Source organism: Alnus glutinosa, chromosome 4 (genome assembly GCF_958979055.1).
Source record: "Alnus glutinosa chromosome 4, dhAlnGlut1.1, whole genome shotgun sequence".
Classification (NCBI taxonomy): Eukaryota; Viridiplantae; Streptophyta; class Magnoliopsida; order Fagales; family Betulaceae; genus Alnus; species Alnus glutinosa.
The window spans coordinates 10,293,261-10,316,324 of record NC_084889.1 but is presented as its reverse complement, the minus strand read 5'-3'; the positions used below and the strand labels follow the sequence as shown (position 1 = coordinate 10,316,324).

General features: G+C 33.1%; 1 protein-coding gene and 1 non-coding gene across 2 annotated transcripts; both read right to left on the bottom strand.

Moving 5' to 3' along the window:
* Nucleotides 1-1,105: 1,105 nt before the first annotated feature.
* On the bottom strand, nt 1,106-1,179 carry TRNAI-AAU (transfer RNA isoleucine (anticodon AAU)). Its single transcript has one exon. It is a non-coding gene; the product is annotated as a tRNA-Ile (tRNA).
* A 1,382-nt stretch (nt 1,180-2,561) lies between these two features.
* On the bottom strand, nt 2,562-4,963 carry LOC133866720 (putative receptor protein kinase ZmPK1). The gene has a single exon (XM_062303342.1). It carries the CDS (start codon nt 4,923-4,925, stop codon nt 2,601-2,603), a length of 2,325 nt encoding a protein of 774 aa, XP_062159326.1. The 5' UTR covers nt 4,926-4,963; the 3' UTR covers nt 2,562-2,600.
* Nucleotides 4,964-23,064: the final 18,101 nt, after the last annotated feature.

Genomic DNA, 23,064 nt, shown 5'->3' with positions numbered 1-23,064 from the left:
TTAAAAACGTACAATTTTAAAGGCTAAACTACGAATTTACTAGTACTTAACTTTATTTTTAAAAAAAATTGTGTTTTCAAATCGCAAACACAAACGAATCTTTGACTCCCGAATATGTGTGTGCTAGATAAGGATATACATTTCCTACAAATTAAGTTGCAGGAATTGAGAAGCATTTCTTTTTTTTATTATTAATACTATTAAATGTAGAGAAATACGGTGTCCAAATATTAGGAACAACCGATTCTCAAGTAGTGCAACAAAGTTACACTAGCCCAAGGACTCACAACCAAAAGTAGAAGAAAGATCAAAACTAAATGGAAAATGTACTTCTTATTTATGAAATAATACAGCAATAGAAAAAACTTGGGTTGGACAACACTTGCACAAGATAGAAGAAGGTTTTGGTGAGATAGGATGGAATAAGAGACTTGGAAGCATGCCTAGGGTATATATAAGGGTTAGGGAAGGGTTCTAGAGTATTCTTACACTTAACTTAAGAAGATAAGCATGACTTTTCATGTGACCAAGGAAGAACAACGAATTTGTACATGAAATGATAATAAAGTTCCTTGGGAAGGTATAAGATTGTATTGAAAGATGAAATGGGTTGAATGAGGGTAGTGATGGTTAGATGACCAAGGTAGAAGATGGTAGGGTGGAAAGGTTAAGAAGGAGAGAATGACATGTGTCATCCATCATGTGCAAGTGAGTCCCCCCACATTTAAAATTACATTAATTCCTCACTACATCACTCAAAACAAGAAAATTAATAACTGTGGATTCTAGAAAATACACTTTAAAATTTAACATTAAAAAGAAAAAAAAAAACATATAAAAAACGTGTTTAGGGTTGAAGTATGTGAACAAAATCATCTTTCTTAATACTAACTTCGATGTGTAAGTGGGCCAAGAACATGATTCATTGGATAGTCCAAACGTTCACGTTGGTCGCCCAATGACTAGAGGAGAATAGATGGCTGATGCCAGAAGTCGTTGCAATGGCCCAGAAAATGGCCCAGTGGGCCGTCCATGCGTCCATGTATTTTAACCTACGGTTTGTAATCCAGGGTCCAGATACCAAATAAAAATAAAGGAGCATCATTGGCCCATGCAGGTCTCGAACCTGCGACCTTCGCGTTATTAGCACGACGCTCTAACCAACTGAACTAATAAGCCTCTTGGTTTTGTCACTTAATTAATTTGATTGAAGAATGAGTAATGCTACATATCATCTCTTTGTTTTGTAAATCTTGCCAATAGGTACGGAGGCAGGCTATACATGCTCACCACCACCGGCTTGAGTTAATTAATTATTATTAAGATTTTATGAGTTAATTAAATAAATTAACTTAAAATGATCTAATTACAAAATTAAAATATTATTAGAAAAATAATAAAAATAAAATTATACAATCTCATTCGAATTCAACAAATCATCTTAATATCATTTCTCTGGAGATGTGTTGTCAACTTTAATTCCAGCCATTTTCCCTCTAGACTTGTTATGTGCGTGGTGCTGGGACCTGGATCCTCTCCAGTTGGGTTCAACTGGAAAGGAGCCATTTAGTTATACACAAGAGTATTTTGGTAATTTCACATCATGTAAAATTACCAAAATACCCTTGCTTACAACCAACTGGATCCTCTCCGGTTGAAGTCCTAATTCGTGGTTGCTGGCCCGTTGGGTACACACCAAATTCCCAGATACCTTTCCTCTTCAGGTTGCCCAGTTGAATTGCGTGTTATCGACACAATGCCTAGACCCGCGTTTCGTTGCATAAAAGAAGAGAGAGAAGTAAAGTGAGAGAGCTAGGCCAAATTATGTGCTACTTATGCATATATATTTGCGGTTTATGCTTAGCTGCATGTGGCGTAATTAGATATAAATAGCACGAACGTGCCTTTTAGTCCCAACCAAAACTTTCAAAGATCGACACCTGCACAATAGCTAAGGCCAAAGGATTGGATAGACAGTTATAATATGGGTTTCTTCTTTTATAGGGGTGGGCAAATTATCCGCTTACCGCTTACCGAACCGAACCGCCATCGACTGCCTACCGACTCTATCGACTAATTTTCAGTTCGGTAGTCGGTATAAAATTTTATTATGAAAGCCGGTTCAGTAACCAAACAACCTTCTAAGCAGTAACCGAACCGTATTTGATTTCGAACCGATTAACCGAACCGACACAAAACGAAACGACGTCGTTTTAGTAAGAACGAAACGTTTGATCCTATTTTTTTCTTTTAAAAAAATCAAAACGACGTCATTTCATTACCCATGTTAACCGAATATTAACCGATTTAACGATGACTTAGTGTGTCATCGCACTAATTAATTATCAACGATGACTTGTCGATTTATGTTTGTACATTATTTTCATACAATTTATTATAGCAATTCCTAGTACAACTAAAACACTTGAAAATAGAACACAAAAAAAAAAAAAAAAAGTCAATTAAACCCAACTAAAACACTGCTCCCAAATATTTGAGAGTTTCGCAGAGCATATTGGACTTCTAGTCTTATGTAATAGAGGATAGTAACACTCATCACCAAATAAGAAATTCTCAGGCCTTTGCATAATATAACATGATCAATGAACATTTTCTTCCTGAAAAAGCATCTCAACTACTTGGCTCATGGTGGGTCTTGCATCTCTGTCTTCATCCACACATTGCAGAGCAACGCGAACCAAAGCTTCCATCTTACCCATCTCATATTTGCCTTCCATTCGTGGGTCGATCATCTCTTCAAGCCAGGATGTCATTGCATTTGTAGCCGCTCTATTCCTGTTCTCCCTCACCCACTTAACCAGCCTTCTGTGCTCGGTCTCCCCTCCACAATCTAAAACATGCACGCCCTCTGTTGGGCCCTTTCCGGTCACCATCTCCAGCACCACTATTCCAAAGCTGTAAACATCCACTTTGGAGGTGATAGGCAGATCCAAGACCCACTCTGGAGCCATGTAACCTCGGGTTCCTCGTATCCTCGAAAAGCTTGAATTCTTAAGGTTGCCTCTCTTTTGAAGCTTCGACAGTCCAAAATCTGCCACCTTTGGTTGATAGTTAGAGTAAAGGAGTATGTTTTGAGGCTTTACATCGCAGTGTAAAACCCACTCCAAGCAGTCCTCATGCAAATAAGCCAGGCCTTTCGCCGTGCCCACAGCTATTTTGAACCTTTTCTTCCAGTCAAGTGAATTAGAAAAAAGGTTTTCTGCCAAAGAACCATGTTCCATGTACTCGTACACCAGAAGCCTGTGCTTTCCCTCTGCGCAATACCCCCACATCTCTATTAAGTTCATGTGATTAATCCTCCCAATGATGCTTACTTCTGCAAGAAATTCACCTTCTCCTTGATTAGTTTCATTGAGACGTTTGATTGCTGCAACCCGATTGTCAGACAATACCCCTTTGTATACAATTCCTCCACCACCTCTTCCAATCTCCTCACTGAAACCCTTGGTCGCCTTCTTCAGCTCAGCATAGGTATATTTTCTGAATCCGACGGCAGCAAGGTAGCCTTGTTTGTCCGCACCTGAACTTTGTTGGGTTCTAATCAAGAGACACCACACCAAGAAGATACAGATGATCTCAAGTCCTCCCACTCCGCATGCAAACCAGAGCATGAACTTCAGTATCCCATTTTCACGGCTTTTTACATAGATTCTTTCCAGTTGCAGTACTATACCTTCACTTGGGCAATCTAAACTGTATTCTACTACAGAATTTGTATAGGACAAGAGATTGCTTTCTGGCAGCCTCAAATAGAGGTCTCCATTGAAATCTGGCGAGCGATGTCCATTGAGCAATTGCGTCTTCGGGTAACATTTCGCAAAACCACTTTTCCGGGAAAATTTGAATTGGAACGCTATGCAATTGCACAATCGCAAGCATAAAGTCGTACATTCATGGAGTGTGTAATTGGGAAAGAACCCATAATCATAACCAAAGAATTCAACATGGGATAGCTGCAGAAAGCCTGACTCATTTTTGTTGCAAGAGAGATCAAATCCCGGTTCACAACCGTTAGACCAATCGGTATGGTTTTTCATATTATATCCTGGAAGGCAAGAGCATTTCCTCTCAGAACCAGCAACATAGCTGCATATACTGTTGGCCCCACAAATACCATGAATCTTGCAAGGATTCTGAAAGGCTTGCCATGAAATAACCCACGTCTCCTCCTCCTCTTTCCAGCTGTAGACTCGAATATCACCATCGTAATCAATTGTCAGTCTTCTATGAAGCACTGCCCCATAATCAGCTGAAACAGCAGTAAAATTATCGGAAGAACTGAAGTTCCCTAAGGAATCAAGCACTGCAATTCTACTATTGTTGTACGTGGACCTTTGAGCATCCCAGCTCACAACCCCTGGATCAAACCAATAAATACTGGACATCTCAAGTCCATCGTAAAGAAGGCGGAGAAGGCTATCGTCGTCGAAGAAAAGCTTGTAGAAACCAGAGGAATAATTGCTCTGGCTTCTTGAGGAGACAAGCTTTGTATTTCTAGTGAGTTGTTGTTGGGGAAGAAGGGTATCTGTCGGAAAATGGAAGCTCTCCCACAAACTAACAACTTCCAAAGTGTGTAGAACAAGATTACCAGTGTTGTAGAGAGACAATTGTACTGATGAACGCGGAAGAGTGTTTGTCTCCCAGACGGTTAACTTACCGGCGTCAGTCAAGATAAGATTTCCAGTTTTAAGAAGGGAGAGCTTTGAGCGCCTTCCATTTACTGGCTGATCACGATTCGCCATCCAAACTATGGTGCGGTTGCGACTCTGGGATAGGTGGTTGAACCATATGGCAAAGCAGTAGGCATTTCCACCCACAGAGTGAAAGCCAGCGGAGAAAACGCCATTTGGTGATGTCAGAACCTCTTCCGGTTTCTCTACGGTGAGGGATGTGCCTTGTCCCATAGTATGTCGTATTGTAGCAGATGCAAATGGAAAACAATATGCCAAAGAGAGTACAAGGAACAAAACTTGATTACCCATGTGTTAGGTAGTCTTGGGCCTCTCTCTCAACCCCAAAAGCTAGTTTATGAGGTGTGGCTTTCCCTCACACTTATAAACTGACCACCAACCCCTTCCACAACCGATGTGGGACAACCCCAACAATCTCCCCCTCACACATCGGGCCTTGGGTCAGAGTGGAGATAACCCGTTTCTCCCGCATATTATAGGGCCTGAGACTTGTTGGTAAACCTGGGCTCTGTTACCAGTGTTAGGTGGTCTTGGGCCTCTCTCAACCCCAAAAGCTAGCTTATGAAGTGAGGCTTTCCCTCACACTTATAAACTGACCACCAACCCATTCCACAACCGATGTGGGACAACCCCAACACCATGAACTCCATGAAAGCTCAAACAAGCTCAAACGAGTAATATTTAATTACTCTCAAATGAATAAATGGAAGAGAAATCAAGATAGAACCCAGTGTATTTTGGTCATTTTGATGCAGGCCAATTTTCCATCAGACTAAGACAAAAACTCATATATCATGATTCTGGCATTAGATGGAAGCAAGCTCTGGGTGACATTGGAAAGTCGATCATTCAAGGGCCTACAAAGATATGCATGTTTAATGAAGTTTGGCCAATATATTCCAACATTCGTCGAGTCAAAACAGGTCGTCAAGAAAAAAAGACTTAAAAAGCTTGATACAGTGGCTGGTTCCAAGTTCAGTTTGAACGAGACTTGGAATCATGAGGTGATCTAGAGATCTTAATTCCAAAAAGATTAGTTCCAAATCTTAGGGGTGATTCATAGTCGCTTCCTCAATGTGCCTTGAAGTTGTGTGCTAGTAGTGCATGTATCACAGTCCAAACAAATTAAAGTGGCATTAAAGGTGTGAAGTGTCACTTTTTAGAGTTTGATGACCAAAGCGCAAATTGAGTTTAAGTTTAAGGAACTAAGAATATTTTCCATATACTATTATACCTTGAAAGCCAGCATACATGCTTATTTATACTAGTAATTTTAGAATCATTCAACATGGGAGATTTAAGCTGTTAAATTAACCGAGCTATTAGATATGGTCTTTTGCCACACTTTATGTAGTGTAAATCTAGCAAAGTTATGAGAGCTGTAACCAATTAGAGGGATGATAATAAAGGTCAACGTAATGCTATTTAATAAATTACTCTATATTTGTTATATAATCATATATATATATATATATATATATATATATATATATATATATATATATATATATATATATATATATATAATAGGGGAATCATTCAGATGAATGCATAACATTGAGATAAGTGGTGTATTAAAATGCTGTCAAGTATTCATTTTAAGTTAAACGGTGAGTTTAGGTTTGTATTAAAATGTGATAGTAAATTCAATCCCTATTTACATGCTAAATAAAAACTGAATCCCTATTTTTTCTCTTAAAAAAAAAAAAAAACTAAACCCTATTTTGGTGTTAAACATGAGTAACCAACACATTTATGCATCAGTTATTTTTTCCTAAAAACTAACTAAAACTAAAACGTAATAATAATCATATATATAATAGAGGAATCATTAGGTGGAATGCATAAATTGAGACAAGTGACATATTAAAAATGTGACAAGTGTTCTTAAATTTAAAACAACTAAAACTCTCTCTTCCCAAGATGCCAGTTTCGGATTTGGTTTAATACACCATGTTTCACACTTCCACTTTCCTTGAAACAAGTGTTCTCAATGTATATATCTTGCTACATCAATATTGAATTTATAAATTGAATTGTTATATATTTATACTCTTCACCATTGTATTATTTGATGATTTTCTTAAATAATAAATAATATTATATGTTTAACTTGAGTTTTATGTACCATGTAGGTTGAAGGACTTTTTGGATTATGTGAGTTTTAAAGGGAGACAAAATAAAGAATGTAACTTCTTCTGCAAATTTGGTTTTTTTAATATGTATTTTCCTTTTTCGAATGTTTATATATATATATGGGTTTTAATTGTATTGGCCAGAATATAATAGGTATAACACCAACAATAATATCATAGATTCTTGTTCATTGTCCATCAATGTTTAATAATCAGTGTCTAGCTAGGTCTTTTTCTTGCCATTTTTTCTTTATATTTCTTTTCAATTTAAACTACTATTTCATGTTTAAATTTATATGGATTAAGTGTTGTTGGATAGATAGAAAATGACTATCACATTTGGCACATTAAATCTGTAAATTTAAAAGAATGCATATATAGCCAATATATATATATATATATATATAAAAGGAGGATTGGGTGTGCTTGATGATGGCTATTTTTAAAATAATAAATAAAAAAATCAGTTTATAAAATTGATAATTATTTGTTTTTTTGATCTTTATCCATTTATTTTTGTTTTACACTGTTTTGTTCATTACAATATTATGTAATTGTTCTCTTGAATTAAATTTAGTAAATGTAAATGTTGCATGTTTAAATATATATGGATTAAGTGTTGTTGGATAGATAGAAAATGACTATCACATTTGGCACATTAAATCTGTAAATTTAAAACAATGCATATACAGCCAATATTATGAAAATCTTACTATATATATATATATATAAAGGAGGATTGGGTGTGCTTGAAGATGGCTATTTTTAAAATAAAAATAAAAAAATCAGTTTATAAAATGGATAATTATTTTTTATTTTATTTTATTTTATTATTATTATTTTTTTTTATCTTTACCCCGTTATTTTTGTTTTACACTATTTTGTGCATTACAATATTATGTAATTGTTCTATTGAATTAAATTTTGTAAATGTAAATATTCAATACATGTGATTTCAATAATAAGAAAACAATATTTATAATATTTTGCTTCATGTTTGGTGGTTTATAAATTGTTAATTATTCATTATTTGACTACGGTGAGTGTACAATTTTCTTTAGTTGAAATATGTTAATTGTTAACAATATTTTCTATTGGGTTCCTTTAATCTATATTTTGGACTGCAGCATGACAGTCAAACATCATAAGAAAGATGAACGAGATCCCAATGGACGCTTACTCAGCCTGGTACGCTGGGCGTGTCGCGAGAGATATGAAGTCCTCCATTTGCGTCCTTTCATGGTGAGGACTCCTAGCATCAGTCGTGGGAGGGGACGACGTGTTCATGTACATCGAGAAGGGATATCAAACAGGGGATTCGCTCATGCGTTCGCTTCTGATCCTAAGAGAGCAACATCACTAAGTCGCTACTAACACTTGCATCAAACGCCTGAAGTTATTAATTTTCACCACATGATTGATTTGGAGTGTCAGGAGGAGACAAATGTACACCGCCCGAGTCCTCTGACAATGAGGACGATCATGCTTGACATATTTCAATTTCTCTATTATAAGTTTTCAAATTTCATGTTTATAGACTTGATAAATTTTATGTAGCATTTTAATACATATTATCCAGTTTGTAAATATTGAATACAAGTTATTCCAATGATGTGAGCGTACTATTTTATTATTTGCTGCCAAGATAATTTACTATATACGTTTACGTATTTTCATTTTTTTATGTAGGACGGAATTTATTAATATTTTCGATGAAAACGAAAATAGAAAAGATGTTCAAAACAATACTGAAGCAGCACCGTTTAATTGGAAGCTTACCTATTCGCAGACAATGGAAGTACAAAAGGAAAGACTTGATCGTCAAGCCAAGACTTTATGTTTTTTCTTTACTAGGACTAGATTTGCTAGTAGCTTTATTTCTTTCCTTACTAGGATTGGATTTGTTTTATTTCTTTTCCTTTTAGAATAAGTTTTACTTTTGCTACTAGAATAAGGTTTACTATTGCTATTAGGAAAGGTTTACTTTTACTACTAGGGATAGGTTTACTTTTTCCACAAGTATTTATCTTCTATAAATAGGCTTGCTTATTATGTAAAACTCAGAATCAATGGAATTGTTATAAAATCAAAGAATTCTCTCTCAAATACTCTACGGAGTTTTATCTTTATTTTAGCTTGCGGGCTTGTTTTATCTTTTGGGGTAGAAGACGAAGACGAAGACGAAGACGCTGTTCTTTGATTAGTTACCTTAGTCTTCCGCTACGTCAGTTGGTATCAGAGCAGGCTTTATCCTGATCATGGCCAATCAACGCAACGGTGACGAACTTCTCCAACAACGCCGCTTGTAGGGGAGGGGCTCTTTTGAGAGCCAAATTCATGGGGTATTCGAGCCGGCATTATCCGGATTCGATGGCCAACTTATACTACAGTAACATCTTCTATAACGACGTGGATCGTGACAGGGAGGCTCCTTGGAGAGCTGAATTGCAAGAGTTCTGGCAGATGTTGCGACAAGAGATGTGCCAGATGCGAGAGATGATGGAGCGCATGTACATGGGTCCTATTCGTAATCGTAGGGAAAATCTTGTCCATAATGATGATGGGATTCGAGTGAAGCCTACTTGTCACCAACGACTTGCACCCATAAACCGAGCACCGGTTTATGAAGATTTTGGTGACAATGATGTAAGTTGCGTTCAACCTATTTCTAACCATATTTATGAATCTCCGAATAGAAAATCGTATATGAAGAGAATGTTAGTTACAGTAAAAAAGTGGAGTTGCCGTTAGAGAGACAACATGTGCAACCACAACCATTGGTTCCAACTACTATACCACTGGAAGAATATCCACCACAAGCGCAGTCCATCACGATCACGGCAGAAATAAATGACAATGGTGATTCTTTTGAAGAAGACAATCAAGTTGAAGGTGACATCAAGAAAAAAATATTTGGAGAAATTATTATGGAATGAGACGAAAAGGAAAAGTTGTGTCTTGGCACTATCTATGAAGATTTTTCCAAATATCTTTCTCCAGAAGAGCCGCGAGCTATCTATGAAGATTTTTCCAACTATCTTTCTTCGGAAGAGTCGTGCGCTATCTATGAAGATTTTTCTAAATATCTTTCTCTGGAAGAGCCGCGTGTGACATATCGTAAAGAAAACTCGATGACGAGTTTTTTTCAAGTGGGGGTGTCGGATGTAGGACGGAATTTATTAATATTTTCGATGAAAATGAAAATAGAAAAGATGTTCAAAATAATACTGAAACAGCACCGTTTAATTAGAAGCTTACCTATTCGCAGACAATGGAAGTACAAAAGGAAAAACTTGATCGTCAAGCCAAGACTTTATGTTTTTTCTTTACTAGGACTAGATTTGCTAGTAGCTTTATTTCTTTCCTTACTAGGATTGGATTTGTTTTATTTCTTTTCCTTTTAAAATAAGTTTTACTTTTACTACTAGAATAAGGTTTACTATTACTATTAGGAAAGGTTTACTTTTACTACTAGGGATAAGTTTACTTTTTCCACAAGTATTTATCTTCTATAAATAAGCTTGCTTATTATGTAAAACTCAGAATCAATGGAATTGTTATAAAATCAGAGAATTCTCTCTCAAATACTCTACGGAGTTTTATCTTTATTTTAGCCTGCGGGCTTGTTTTATCTTTTGGGTAGAAGATGAAGACGCTTCTCCTTCCAGAATCGAAGACGCTGTTCTTTGATTAGTTACCTTAGTCTTCCTCTACATCATTTTTATTCCTAAATTTTATTTATTTTCTAAAATTAAATGTAGTATTCTAAAAACTTTTTTTAAAACTACTTTGTATATTATTTATTACTTTTTAAACATAAGCACATAACGTAATTTTAATTCGTAAAAATCCGCGCATGACGCGGGTTATATGCTAGTTAAAATGATATGACAGTCAAAAAAATTGATCTTATATATATAAATCTAGTAGCCAATTTTTATTATTATATCATTATATTATACAATAATTTACTAAATAATAAATGTTTACTGCTACTTTATTAAGTTATACAATAATTTATTAAATAGTATTAGTCTTTAAAATAAATTAAAAAAAGAAAGAAAGAAAACCAAGATGTTGATGTTAGGAGCTCTGATTTTTCTCTAGCAAACAGATTCTCTATTACGCGAGAACATTTCATCAACTCAGCCAGCTGTATTTGGCCGCTAGGCCTACCTTTAGCTTCCTAGGTTGTTTCATTTCCTTCACGGGTTGGATTTCTTTCATTTGGTACGTTGTTGGATGTAGGCTTCTTAATTAGTACACCTACATTACAAATCAAACACACCTCTCTCTCTTTCGTATGTTTCAAATAAAATGAATAATATTTATTTTATGATTATATTTAAAGTTAGTGTATTTAATGATATATATGAAGTTAATATTAATATATTTTAAAAAAAATTTAAATAATATAAAATTATATGTCATTAAATATATCAACTTTAAATTCTAACCATAAAATGAATATTATTTATTTTATTTTAATTAGATATTATTTATTTTATTTAAAATAGATGATCTTTTTCCGGACATCCTTTGTCTCGTTCCAAAAAGTAAGTTACACGTGATGACATAATGTGTGACTTTTGAAAGAAAAAAAAAAAAAAAACCCACAATGCGTGCGTAGTTTAAACTAGGGCTGTGCAGGAACCGATCAAACCGCACCAACCCGGCCAATCCGACCAGCCCCGCCCCGCGATTAAGCAAACCCGCATGTTTTGAGCCGGATTCCGTTTCTGTTTTATTAAAACTGTGCGGTGCGATGCGGTTCACGGGTTTGGATTTTGAAAAATCCAGGGGACCCGCCCCGCATGAATATTTTTTTTTTTAAAAAAAAAAAAACCTAACCTGAACTTAACCTAGTGCCCCCCCCCCAAATTCTTTTCTTTTCTTTTCTTTTTTCAGTCTTCTTCTCTTCTATCTTCCAGAGACTTTGATCGCCCTTACTCTAGCGCCGCACAGTCTTCTTCTCTTCTACCTTCCAAAGTCTTATTCTTTTCTATCTTCTTCTCTTCATTTCTCTTCTCTAGTTCTCTTTGTTAAACCTAGCGCCGCACGATGCCACGATGTCCATAATCAAGATGCAGGGAGAAAATCCCCTCGCACTTCATCTTCTTCATTTTCCCCTAGGTAACCCACAGACTTGGGCATTCCGATGAGTTGCAAAGCTTAGGGGTGGGCATGAGCCGCACGATGGTGATTAAGCTGAGTTTTTAAAAAAAATCGTTCGTTTTTATTTGGTTTAGTGTTTGGATGCTATGAAAATTGTCGATTTGTTTGTTATTTCTCTATGATTTGTTTGGTATCTGAGAAAATTTGGCTTTGGTTTCTCATGATTCAAGATCTAGGTATTGAACATGCCCCGCCCCGCACAACCCGCACCCCCCACCTTGCATCACCCCGCACCGCACGGATTCTCCCTTATTTGTGCGGCTCACGGGTGCAAAAGTGGCCACCCCCAGGGGTGCTGGGCGGGGGCAAAAAGGGCGGAAATCCGCCCCGCCCCGCCCCGTGCACACCCCTAGTTTAAACAAGAAGAAGGAAAGAATAAAATGAAATAAAATAAAATAAAAAGGCTAATACACAGATTGAGAGAGTGAGAAAATTATTCTAGAAAAAGATCGAAAAACTGGGGATTTTTACACAGCAATGTTTGTCAAAGAATGGAGGATCACGGTCTCATCTTGATAAAATTTCAATTTGTTATTTCTATGTTCAAAAAAAAAAAATTGTTATTTATGATGATAAGAGAGGTACAAATTAATTGGTGTTGATCGTTAGACTCTCTCTTCAGTTGCTTGATTGCTCATATCCACTTGGTGAGATCTTTTTTTATTCTTGTTGAAATTTAGTGACGAACTTATGTTTAATATAAAAATGTATGTGTTCTTGATGTGTTGGTAAACTCTAAATATTGTTCTAGAGAAGAAACTTGTAAACTTCTTATTGTTGATAATGAAAGATTTAACTGAACTTTGTCCTGTAGTTTTTTCCTTCACACTGAAAGTTTTTCACGTAAAAATTATGGTGTCTTACTAGTGGGTTGTTTGATTTATTTCTTTGCATTGTTTTTTGGTGATTTGATTTGGCGCTATATCGACTATTTAATTTTTTTTTTTTTTTTTTTAAAAAAAAAAGGATAGATAAATTTCACTGTATTTGTGATTGGTCCTAACACTTTTCTCTTCACCGTGTTTGAAGCAAAATTTGTCTTCTTGAACCGACAAAAGAAAAGAAAGAAGTGATGTACTTTTTCTTATCCTTAAAGCTCAAACAACTTGGTCAAGACATATCAAGCTAAGCCTTTGATGGCAACGACTAAGACATTTCAAAGTCTTCCTTTGTCACAGAAACATGCATGAAAGCGAACATTTACTGGTTTATTATGGTAATGAAGAACTTAGAAGCTGCTTCTGCTCTGGTATTCAGTAGGCACTAGTTAGAGTCCTTGAAGCTCCATAGTTATTTCGTCTTTCATCCTTCTTCTCTTTCTATCCCAAATTCTTTATCCATGTTCATATGTAACATATGATTGTCCAGACATAAACAGAAAACAGAAAATTAAATACTCTTAAGATGCGTTACTAAATCGCTTTCCTTAAGAAGTTATTTGCCCCCCCTAATTCTGATAAATTGGTAAGTACTGGATTACAACAAATACTTATCCACAATACAGTGGAACCCAGAAAAAATTTTGTAATTTTGTTGTGTTTTACACAAAAACAAAATCAAACAACGACACTAAAGGAATTCAGTCCTATGCCAACTCAATTCTTACAATAACAGTGTTTAATTGTGTTTCAACACCTATTTCTCGGCGCATAACATTCGCCCATTGGTTACTGTCAGGAAAGGGTTTCTTGGGCGCAAAAAACATGCGCCGGGAAACAAAATTCGGTATATACACTACTGACGCTTAATTTAGCATCGGCTCCTATTTGGTTCTCGGTGTCTACATACTAGTGTATGACACTTTGCTGACCAGTAAGTGTCGGAAAAATATGGGTTGGGCGCAAAAACATGTGTAGAGAGTTGATTTTGCTTTGGGAGCTTATTTGGCATATTTGCTAGCACTTAATAGAAAGTGTGTAATTCTAGGCGCACGTCTACCAAGATTTGTTTTGTAAATCTAACTTGTCTATTGTAAATCTAACAAAGTTATGAGAGCGGTAACCAATTAGAGGGATGATAATCCTATTTAGTAATTTATTATATATTTATTATATAATCAGATCGAATAATATGACAATAAAAATAAATTATATATATATATATATTAATTTAATAATTAATTTTTACTATTACATAATTAGATTATACAATAATTTCCAGTTATATAGTAATTTATTAAATAGTATTAGTCTCTAAAATAATTAAAAAAACAACAAGAAGAAGATGTTGATGTTACGAGCTCTGATTTTTCTCTAGCAAACAGATTTTCTGTTACGTGAAGAACATTTCATCAGCTCAACAGTCAACACTATCGTGGGCCCCAGCCAGCTGTATTAAGCTTAAGAAATCTAACATAGAGCGTGTTGGAAAACTGAAGGATCGAGTAGTAAAATTGGCCTTAGTGTTTCCCACCAATAGAAAGAAAAAGGGAGGAGGGGAGACCCTACCGGCTACCAGTAAAAGGTAAAAGGACAATATGAATAACTCGACAAGGGAAGAATTGGAATTGGATTAAATAAATGATGTTTGGTTATCAAAGTTAAGGGATAGTGTGGTGTACTTGGTTGAAAATCTTCCAATCATATATATATAATAAGAAACCATTCAAATTAGCTAGCTAGCATGGAAGATTAATTTTTATAATTGAAATGATCGAGAACATTTATGGATCACGTCGACATGCATGCCCAAGTTTTTCGTCTCAGATAGAGCTAGAAAATAAATTGCCTCCATTTATGGGAATTAATTACTTTGATTGGGTTGCTTCTAACTTTTCAGGTATGCTTCTCAAAGCATTAGTCTGGCGTGCAAAGTTTGCATATATATATATATATATATAATATATATAGGAATGCAACATCAGGAAGCACTCTGGGAGGTACTATTTTCTCTTTTCTATTGAGATATTGGTCTTTTACAGTCCATCTTTTTGGGTTTTTTTATTAATATAGGCCTTGTTTGAAAACCCTCTTCCCCCTTCCCCAATTTTTTCCTCCTTTTTTCCCCCTCTCCCTGGCCCACTCAACAGACCTTGCCAAAAAAAATTTGGACATTTTTTGTCCCTTTACTTGTGCATCCAACTTTTCTTTGAGTGGGCAAAAATTGTCTAGATTTTTTCTGGCAAGGACTGTTGAGTGGGCCCGGGAAAAGGAGAAAAAATGAGGAAAAAATTAGGGGAGGGAGAAGGGGGTTTTCAAACAAGGCCATAAAGAAATATTCAAGGCTGGACTTTTTAAGGGACGCAAGGCGCGTTGCACTGTATAAGAGGAACCCACTCAGAAAAACTAAGAAAAGGAATTGAAACTAAGCTATCTAGGTGGTTTGATTTCCTTCACGTGTGGATTTCTTTTGGTAGTTTGGATGTAGGCTTCCTATTTAGTACAACTAGATCATAACTTGCGTTATGCGCGGGATTCTTCATTATAATTTAGTTTCAGAATTTAAACATATTTTCATCGTACATTTTATTATAGCTTAAAAAATGCTTGTTAAAAAATATATATATATATCACATATCTTTCAATAATAAAAAAATAATAATAAAGGATAAGACCCTTAATTTTATTTTAACCCAAAAAAAGTAAAACTTTTTAAAATATTTGTTCACATAAGTGTAGTTTATAACGAAAAGAAGTATAAAATATATATATATATATATATATATATAGCAAAAATAAAATCTAAATTCCAAATATTACAGCGTAGCTGCTGTAGTTTTTTCAATGGTCAAGATGGTGCTGCAATTTTATTTTTTTACAGCACCTAAGCCAAATCCTACAAAATAAAACAAATTTTTTCACTCAACATTTAATGAATCAAATAAATCCTCTCACATCATGTTTAATGTTTAATCAAATAATTTCTTTTCCTTATTTTGCTTTCAAAAGCAGAAAAAACAATTCAAATTTTTTTTTTGAATGAATCATACAAAAAAAAAAAAAAAACCATTAAAAAATTCAAATATATTAAAAAATAAGACTCTTAATTGTATTTTAATCCATATAAATTAAAACATGTTAAAATCTTTGTTCCCATATCAGTAGTTTAAAATAAAAAGAAGTATAAAAAAAAAAAAAAAAAAAAAAAAAAAAAAAAAAAAGCAAGAAGAAAACCTGTAGATTATGATTATCAAAGCATTAATAAAAAAAATAGCAGGAGTCTCTAATATTATTGGTGCGATACATATTACATTTCGATACAAATAAAACCCATATAATTTTGAACATTCTAAAAAAAATACATAGCAAACTAAACAAAATGGCTGAAAATCGAGTAAATCATACAAACGAAAACAAAAATACTCCTTAAAACATTCAAAATAAGACACTTAATTTTAGTTTAATCTATATAATTTAAAACATGTTAAAATCTTTGTGCTCATATGAATAGTTTATAGCGAAAAAAAAGTATAAAGAAAAAAAAATAGCAAGAAGAAAACATGGTTTAATCTAATTACCAAAGCGTTAATAAAAAATTAGCAGGAATCCATGATATTATTAGAGTGATACCTATTATATTTAAATAAAAATAAAACCCAAGTAATTATAAACATTTTAAAAAAAAAAATTGAACAAACTAAACAAAATATTTTTTACGAATACAAAATAAAACAAAATCTTTCATTAAGCATTTAACGCAATCAAATAAATTCTCACATCATGTTCAATGCTTAATATCTCTTCGGTGTTTCAAAAGTATTTATATTATTTTTATGCAAAACAATCAAATAAATTTTTGCCTTGTTTTGCTTTCACAAGCATAAAAACACTTTTAAAAAATAGCTAAAAATGCATTAAATCACATAAACGAAAAAAAAAAAAAAAAAAAAATTCTGAAAAACATAAGTCTTTATCTTAGTTTAATGCAAGTTGTATATTTAGGTGGTGGAGAATCATATCTATAATGCATATACATTAAAACATGTTTAAATCTTTGTTCCCATAGGTATACATGGTTTAAAATGAAAAGTATAAAGAAAAAAATATCAAAAAAAAAATACATAGTTTAATCTAAATATCAAAGCATTAATACAAAATTAGTAGGAATCTTTATATGATACCTATTATATTTCAATACAAATAAAACGCAAATAATTCTAAACATTAGGAAAAAAAAATAAAGAGAAAAATAAACATTTTTTATGAAAATTTATTCTCATAGGTAGACATGGTTGAAAACAGAAAGCATAAAGAAAAAAAAAATAGCAGAAGAATATCTAGATTCTAAATGTAAAATGCATAAAATCTAAAGTCCTTCAACCTCAACCAAAAAAAGAAAAAAAAAAAAACAAAACAAAACAAAATTATATACTTCAACACTCTGTTCTTCTCTTAAATGTCGCTGCTGGATGCTCTTAATTTCACAATTCAAAATGTTTCAAACCCTAAAAAGAAAGATGTATAAATAACCAATTTAAGAGAGTAATATGACTTTTCAGCTTACTTGTAGGATTTATTTAGAATTAATGCATGCAATACCTATATAGTCAATTATGGGTAGTTAATGTAATACGTTTTTAGTTTTAAATTTTGTCTCTCTATAATTTTGGAGAGTCATAAATTTCGAAGAAAAAATCTCCTTATTTTGGTCTCATGCAGATTAACATCCATGATCTTTTTCATTAAAACAAAATAAATTTATTAAAATCATAACAAAACCGGTTCAACATTTAAAATTCACCTTTTTTTTACTTAAAAAACCGGTTTAGTGTTTAAAAATTATGGGTTCACGCCACGTGTCATTATTCTCCATTGCACAAAGAACATTGGATATATAAATCACATAAAATTTTACTATCAAAATAACCATAATTTTAGTTTTAATCCATATAAATTAAAACATTTAAAATATTCTCATATGTGTAGTTTAAAATGGAAAGAAGTGTAAAGAAAAAGAATAGTAAAAGAAAAACCTGGATTTTAATTATCAAAGCATTAATAGTAAGATTAATAGTAGAAATCTATAATATTGTTAGTGTGATACATACCTATTATGTTTCAATAAAAATAAAATCCATATAATTTTGAATATTAAAAAAAAAATAAAAAATTCAAATTTAATGCTTAATTAACTCTTTAGTGTTTTAAAAGCATTTCTATTCATTTTTTGTACAATAATCAAATAAAATTTTATCTTTTTTGGCTTTCAAAAGCAGAATAACACTTCTAAAACATAAGTAAAAATCGTGTAAATCACATAAAAGAAAAATAAATATCCCATAAAACATTCAAATGAATTAAAACATAAGACCCTTATTTTTAGTTTAATTTATATAAATTAAAATATGTTAAAATCTTTGTTTCCATAGGTGTAATTTAGAATGAAAATAAGTATGAAGAAGAAAAATAGCAAGAAGAAAACTATGATTATCAAAGCATAAAATAAAAATTAGCAGGAATTTTTTTTAATATCGATGTGATAACTATTATATTTCAATCCTATATAATTCTGAACATTCGAAAAGGCAAATGAAAAAAAAAAAAAAAAAAAAAAAAACCCTAAACATTCAAATGAAGAATTGCTCAACCAAAAATTTCACAACCAAAATAGAAACATATTTAGATTTCAACCAAAAATATAAAATACTAAAGAAACATCTTTTTCCATAAAAGAGTCTTACTTATATCATTAATTGTGAGAGAGAGAGAGAGAGAGAGAGAGAGAAAGAGACATTAAATAGACCGGTTCAATTTTATTTAAAAGACTGGTTCAGTACTTAAATGACCGGTTTAGTCACTAAAAAGTATGGATTCTTTCTATTCTATGCCATTATAAGGAAGAACTCGGCTTATATATATATATATATATATATGATTACATTATAAATCTAACATAGAACGTTCCATTTCAAATAAAATGAATATATTTATTTTACAGTCATGATTTAAAGTTAGTGTATTTAATATATATATATATATAAAGTCATTATTGACATGTCTTTTAAAAAGTTTAAATAATGTGAAATTATGTATACCATTAGATACACCAATTTTAAATCATAACCATGAAATGAATACTATTTGAAATGAATAAATCATATCCACTTGCTGAGATCTTTCGTTATTCTTGTTGAATTTTGGTGATGAACTTATGTTTAATTAATTCATAAATGTATGTGTTACGTTCTTGATGTGTTAGTAGACTCTAAATATTGTTTTAGAGAAGAAACTTGTAAACTCCTTATTGAAGAAGGAAAGAGTTACAGGGGAGGATCCTTCTCACTCTTGATCTAAAAGAGAGAGTAGATGATCCTAAAAACAGAAAAAGGGTAGGCTCCACAACAATAGATTCAAAAAAAAAAAAAAAAAAAAACTAAAACAGTGTAGAAATAATTACAAAACGTAGAAAATTGGTCAAAGAAATGATCCGATCCTCTCAAATGGTCGCATAAGGTGGTTATAGAAACTAAAGGGGTACAAATTAAGGGTAACTATCTGAACCCCCACTACAATAACACCATTTGAAAGGAAGATATCAGATATGGCCTTATATGAGTGTAGACAACAATTACTTTAGTAAAGTCGATAATTTTGGATTGGAGAGTATGAAAATTAAAGGGAATGTTTAACAATCTCTTCCCTTTCATGATCAAGCAAGTTCAACTCAAAACTCAACTGAAAGTAGAAATGCATTGGTTGAAGCTCAAATGGAGGAATCGGGTTCACCTTATGCAAACCAGTTTAATCAAACCAACATGACTGATATGGAGAGAAGAAGCTAATGGATCTTCAACTTTTGTAATCTGTCATAAATGGAAGTCCACCAACAAACCCATTAACTTGAACAGTCAAAGGGCCATGTACGCCTCACGTGCCGTCTAAACCGATTTCCTGCATATTTTTCCCTCAGTGTCGGTTGTTTAAAGATGAATATACCCTTATTAAAAAACCGGCTGAATTTCAAAAATTCCACTAATTGATTTACGCATATACCCTTAGTTTTACATGTGGAATGCCTGAAATGCCCCGTCCCCCTGTGTATGAATGTCCAAACTAACCTAATTGGAGCATGGTTGCACCGCACACTTCACTCTCTTTTGGATGAACACCACACACTTCACTCTCCGCACTCAAAACCCTAGAAATTTTACTCGGACCTGAAGCGATCTTCAAACATCAAACCGTCCCAAACCCAATAAATCTTCTACAAGTAATCGAAAAATCACTCGAGATTTTCAGCATTGTAAATATTTTTATTTATTCTTTTGTTTTCATTAAGTTATAGCATCAAAGTTGTTGATTTCTTTTTTTACTATTATTTGTTGGTGGTACCCATAGTTTTGCTACTCGGGATTTGGTCGTTTACTTGGTTATTGGTTTCCTTTTTGTCTGAAGTAGTCCCGCGGTGGTTGCCCCTTTGTCGGTGTTTGGTTTGGTTTGTTTTTGTTGCTTTTTTCTTTTTTCTTTTTTTGTTCTTTTCTGAAGTGATCCCCTTTGTTCCAATTTGTTTGTTGGGTTTTTTTATTTATTTATTTATTTTTTTTTTCCAAAAGTGTTCCCATTTTTTTTTTTCCCTTCGTGTGTTGGGTTTTTGCTTTTTTCCCTTGAAGTGATCCCCTTTGTTCCCTTTTGTTTTTTTTGTTTTTTTTTTTTTTTTTCAGAAGTGTTCCCATTTTTTTTTTCCCTTCGTGTGTTGGGTTTTTGCTTTTTTCCCTTGAAGTGATCCCCTTTGTTCCCTTTTGTTTGTTGGGTTTTTTTTTTTTGTTCCCATGAAGTGGTCCCGAGTTGCTCCTAGAATCTATCAAACAGGTTATTCAAATGCAGATCCATATTGCCCCTATTATCAGATCTAACTAAAATTTTGAAACTCCTAATTCCTCATAACTTGTAAAACAAACAATAATAAATCATTACCCCTTGCAATTAAATTAAATGTGTTCTTCCAATGCCTAGTTACAAATTACTTACAATTTGTAAACTTATAGGAAAAGTAGTTACAATTTGAGAATCTTATTATAATGTGAAGTAGAGTTAGTCCGTGTTTATTTAAAACTCAATTCAAGCCAATACGTAGGGAACTTTTTGTTTGGAATATTGATTTTTTTTTTTCTAAAAAAAAATCTTTTGATGCTTTTTTGTCTGCCACTTGTATTTTTGTCTTTCCATTTTACTTGATTTATTTTTGTCTGTCAATTCTATTGTATGTACTTCACATTAGTTGCTTAGTTGCTTATTTTTTGGATTAACAGTATAGTATAGTTAAGTGTCACTTACCAAAGAAAAGAAAACTATAGTATAGTATAGTATAGTATAGTATAGTATAGTTATGTGTTCATCCTTTATGTCTTTCCACTTTGGTTCCTTTTTTGTTTGTCTACCAATTCTATAGTATATAGTTCGCACTAGTTATTTGCGTGTCAAGATTAATTCATTGTCACTTACTAAATAAAAATGTTTGTTCTTTTTGATGCAGTGTTACATATAAAATGGCAAGTAACGACGTCATTGACGTGGTCTTTTGTTTACCAAAGTATATCAATAATAAATAACCACTCGCAATAAAACGAATCCTTTCAGGATAAAGCTATAGAGAGGGTGTCAAACCTCAAGGACTACAGGGGTATTGTTATCAAGCTTATGATGATTAAAAATAACTAAAGAAAAGATTGTTGAATTTGTGATTAACTAAAGTGCATAAAATAAACGTAAAAGAGAATTGAAATATAAGAGAGAGAAAGAGTAGAATGTGGACTTCACTGCTATCCGCACATCAATGGTTAATCATATTTAATTATTGAAATTCATTCTATGCATGGTATAAATAAACAAGAAATTACCATATTAAAGCATAAGTATAATCCATCTTTGGTTGGCACGGACCGTCTACCTAACCACTAAGATGCGGTATGACATGTCTTCCATAGGTATGGATTAGCTACATCTTTAATAGGATACACACAATCAATGGAAAAGTATAAAACATCTTCTGTTGGTACGAATCGTCTACCTAAATTACACCAAATTAGGGTGTAGTACGATTCGTCTTTTCTAGGCATGGCCTATCTAATCCTCTTGATCATATGTCAATTAAACTCGTTGTATAATCATCATTCTCATAATCACAGAAAATAAGAATGATTTGAGTTCAATAAAGGTAAAAAGCTTTCTAAGACAAGAGAAGAATTCTACCAATATTGATTATGAATTGAAGAACAATTGCATCAAAAGATGAAGAATAATATTAAATTGTAGCAATTCTCATAACCATACAACCAACATGTATAAACTAAAATTTTCTAAATTAAAATACAATCAAACAATTGTACTTGGATAGGGCTACATCAAAACCCTACAAAGGTTTTTAGCCGCTCATGACGTTGCTGCAATGGCCTCCTGCCATGATTACTTCTCTTCAACTCTTCAAGCCTTCAAGAAGTTTTTCTCTGAATATACTCTAGGTAGCAGTATGTTTTTCTTCAATGTTTAGATGCCTATTTATAGGGAATAGGAGAGGCCTAGAAGCCCTAGGAATTCAAGAAAAATCAGAACTTAGTCTCGTAGTCCAAGTAGAAGATTGAAAATTCAATCCAAGTAGGAAAATGATTCCAAATTTGTCCAAATTTACGGTCTTTTATTGCGGGACGGTTTTGGCATCGTAATCATCCGAATTCGAAATATTCTATTTCTGACATATTTGTTTCATTTTTTATTAGCTTTCGAATGCCATAAATTCATTGCAATCTAATATCTGAACAAAACGTTATGATCAAAACACTGAGACATGTGCAGAATCCAAATTTGAATCCAATCCGATTTTGACTCTTATTGGAGAAATTTCGATTTAATCATTCCCTTGATTTGATTAAACTTAACCACATCATATAAGTCTTCTATTATGATTGGTTAAGCTTAAACATATCTTCTAGGTCTTCTCAAAGTGTGTTTTAAGCCCAAAATCAATGGAATTATTTGTATCTTTATTTAAAACCTGAAAACAATAAAATAACACAAAATCAAACAAATAACAATGCTAAGAAATTAACATATGTAAATTAAGGGGCTTGAATGTGCAACATTCGGCGCTTATCACACCCCCAAACTTAC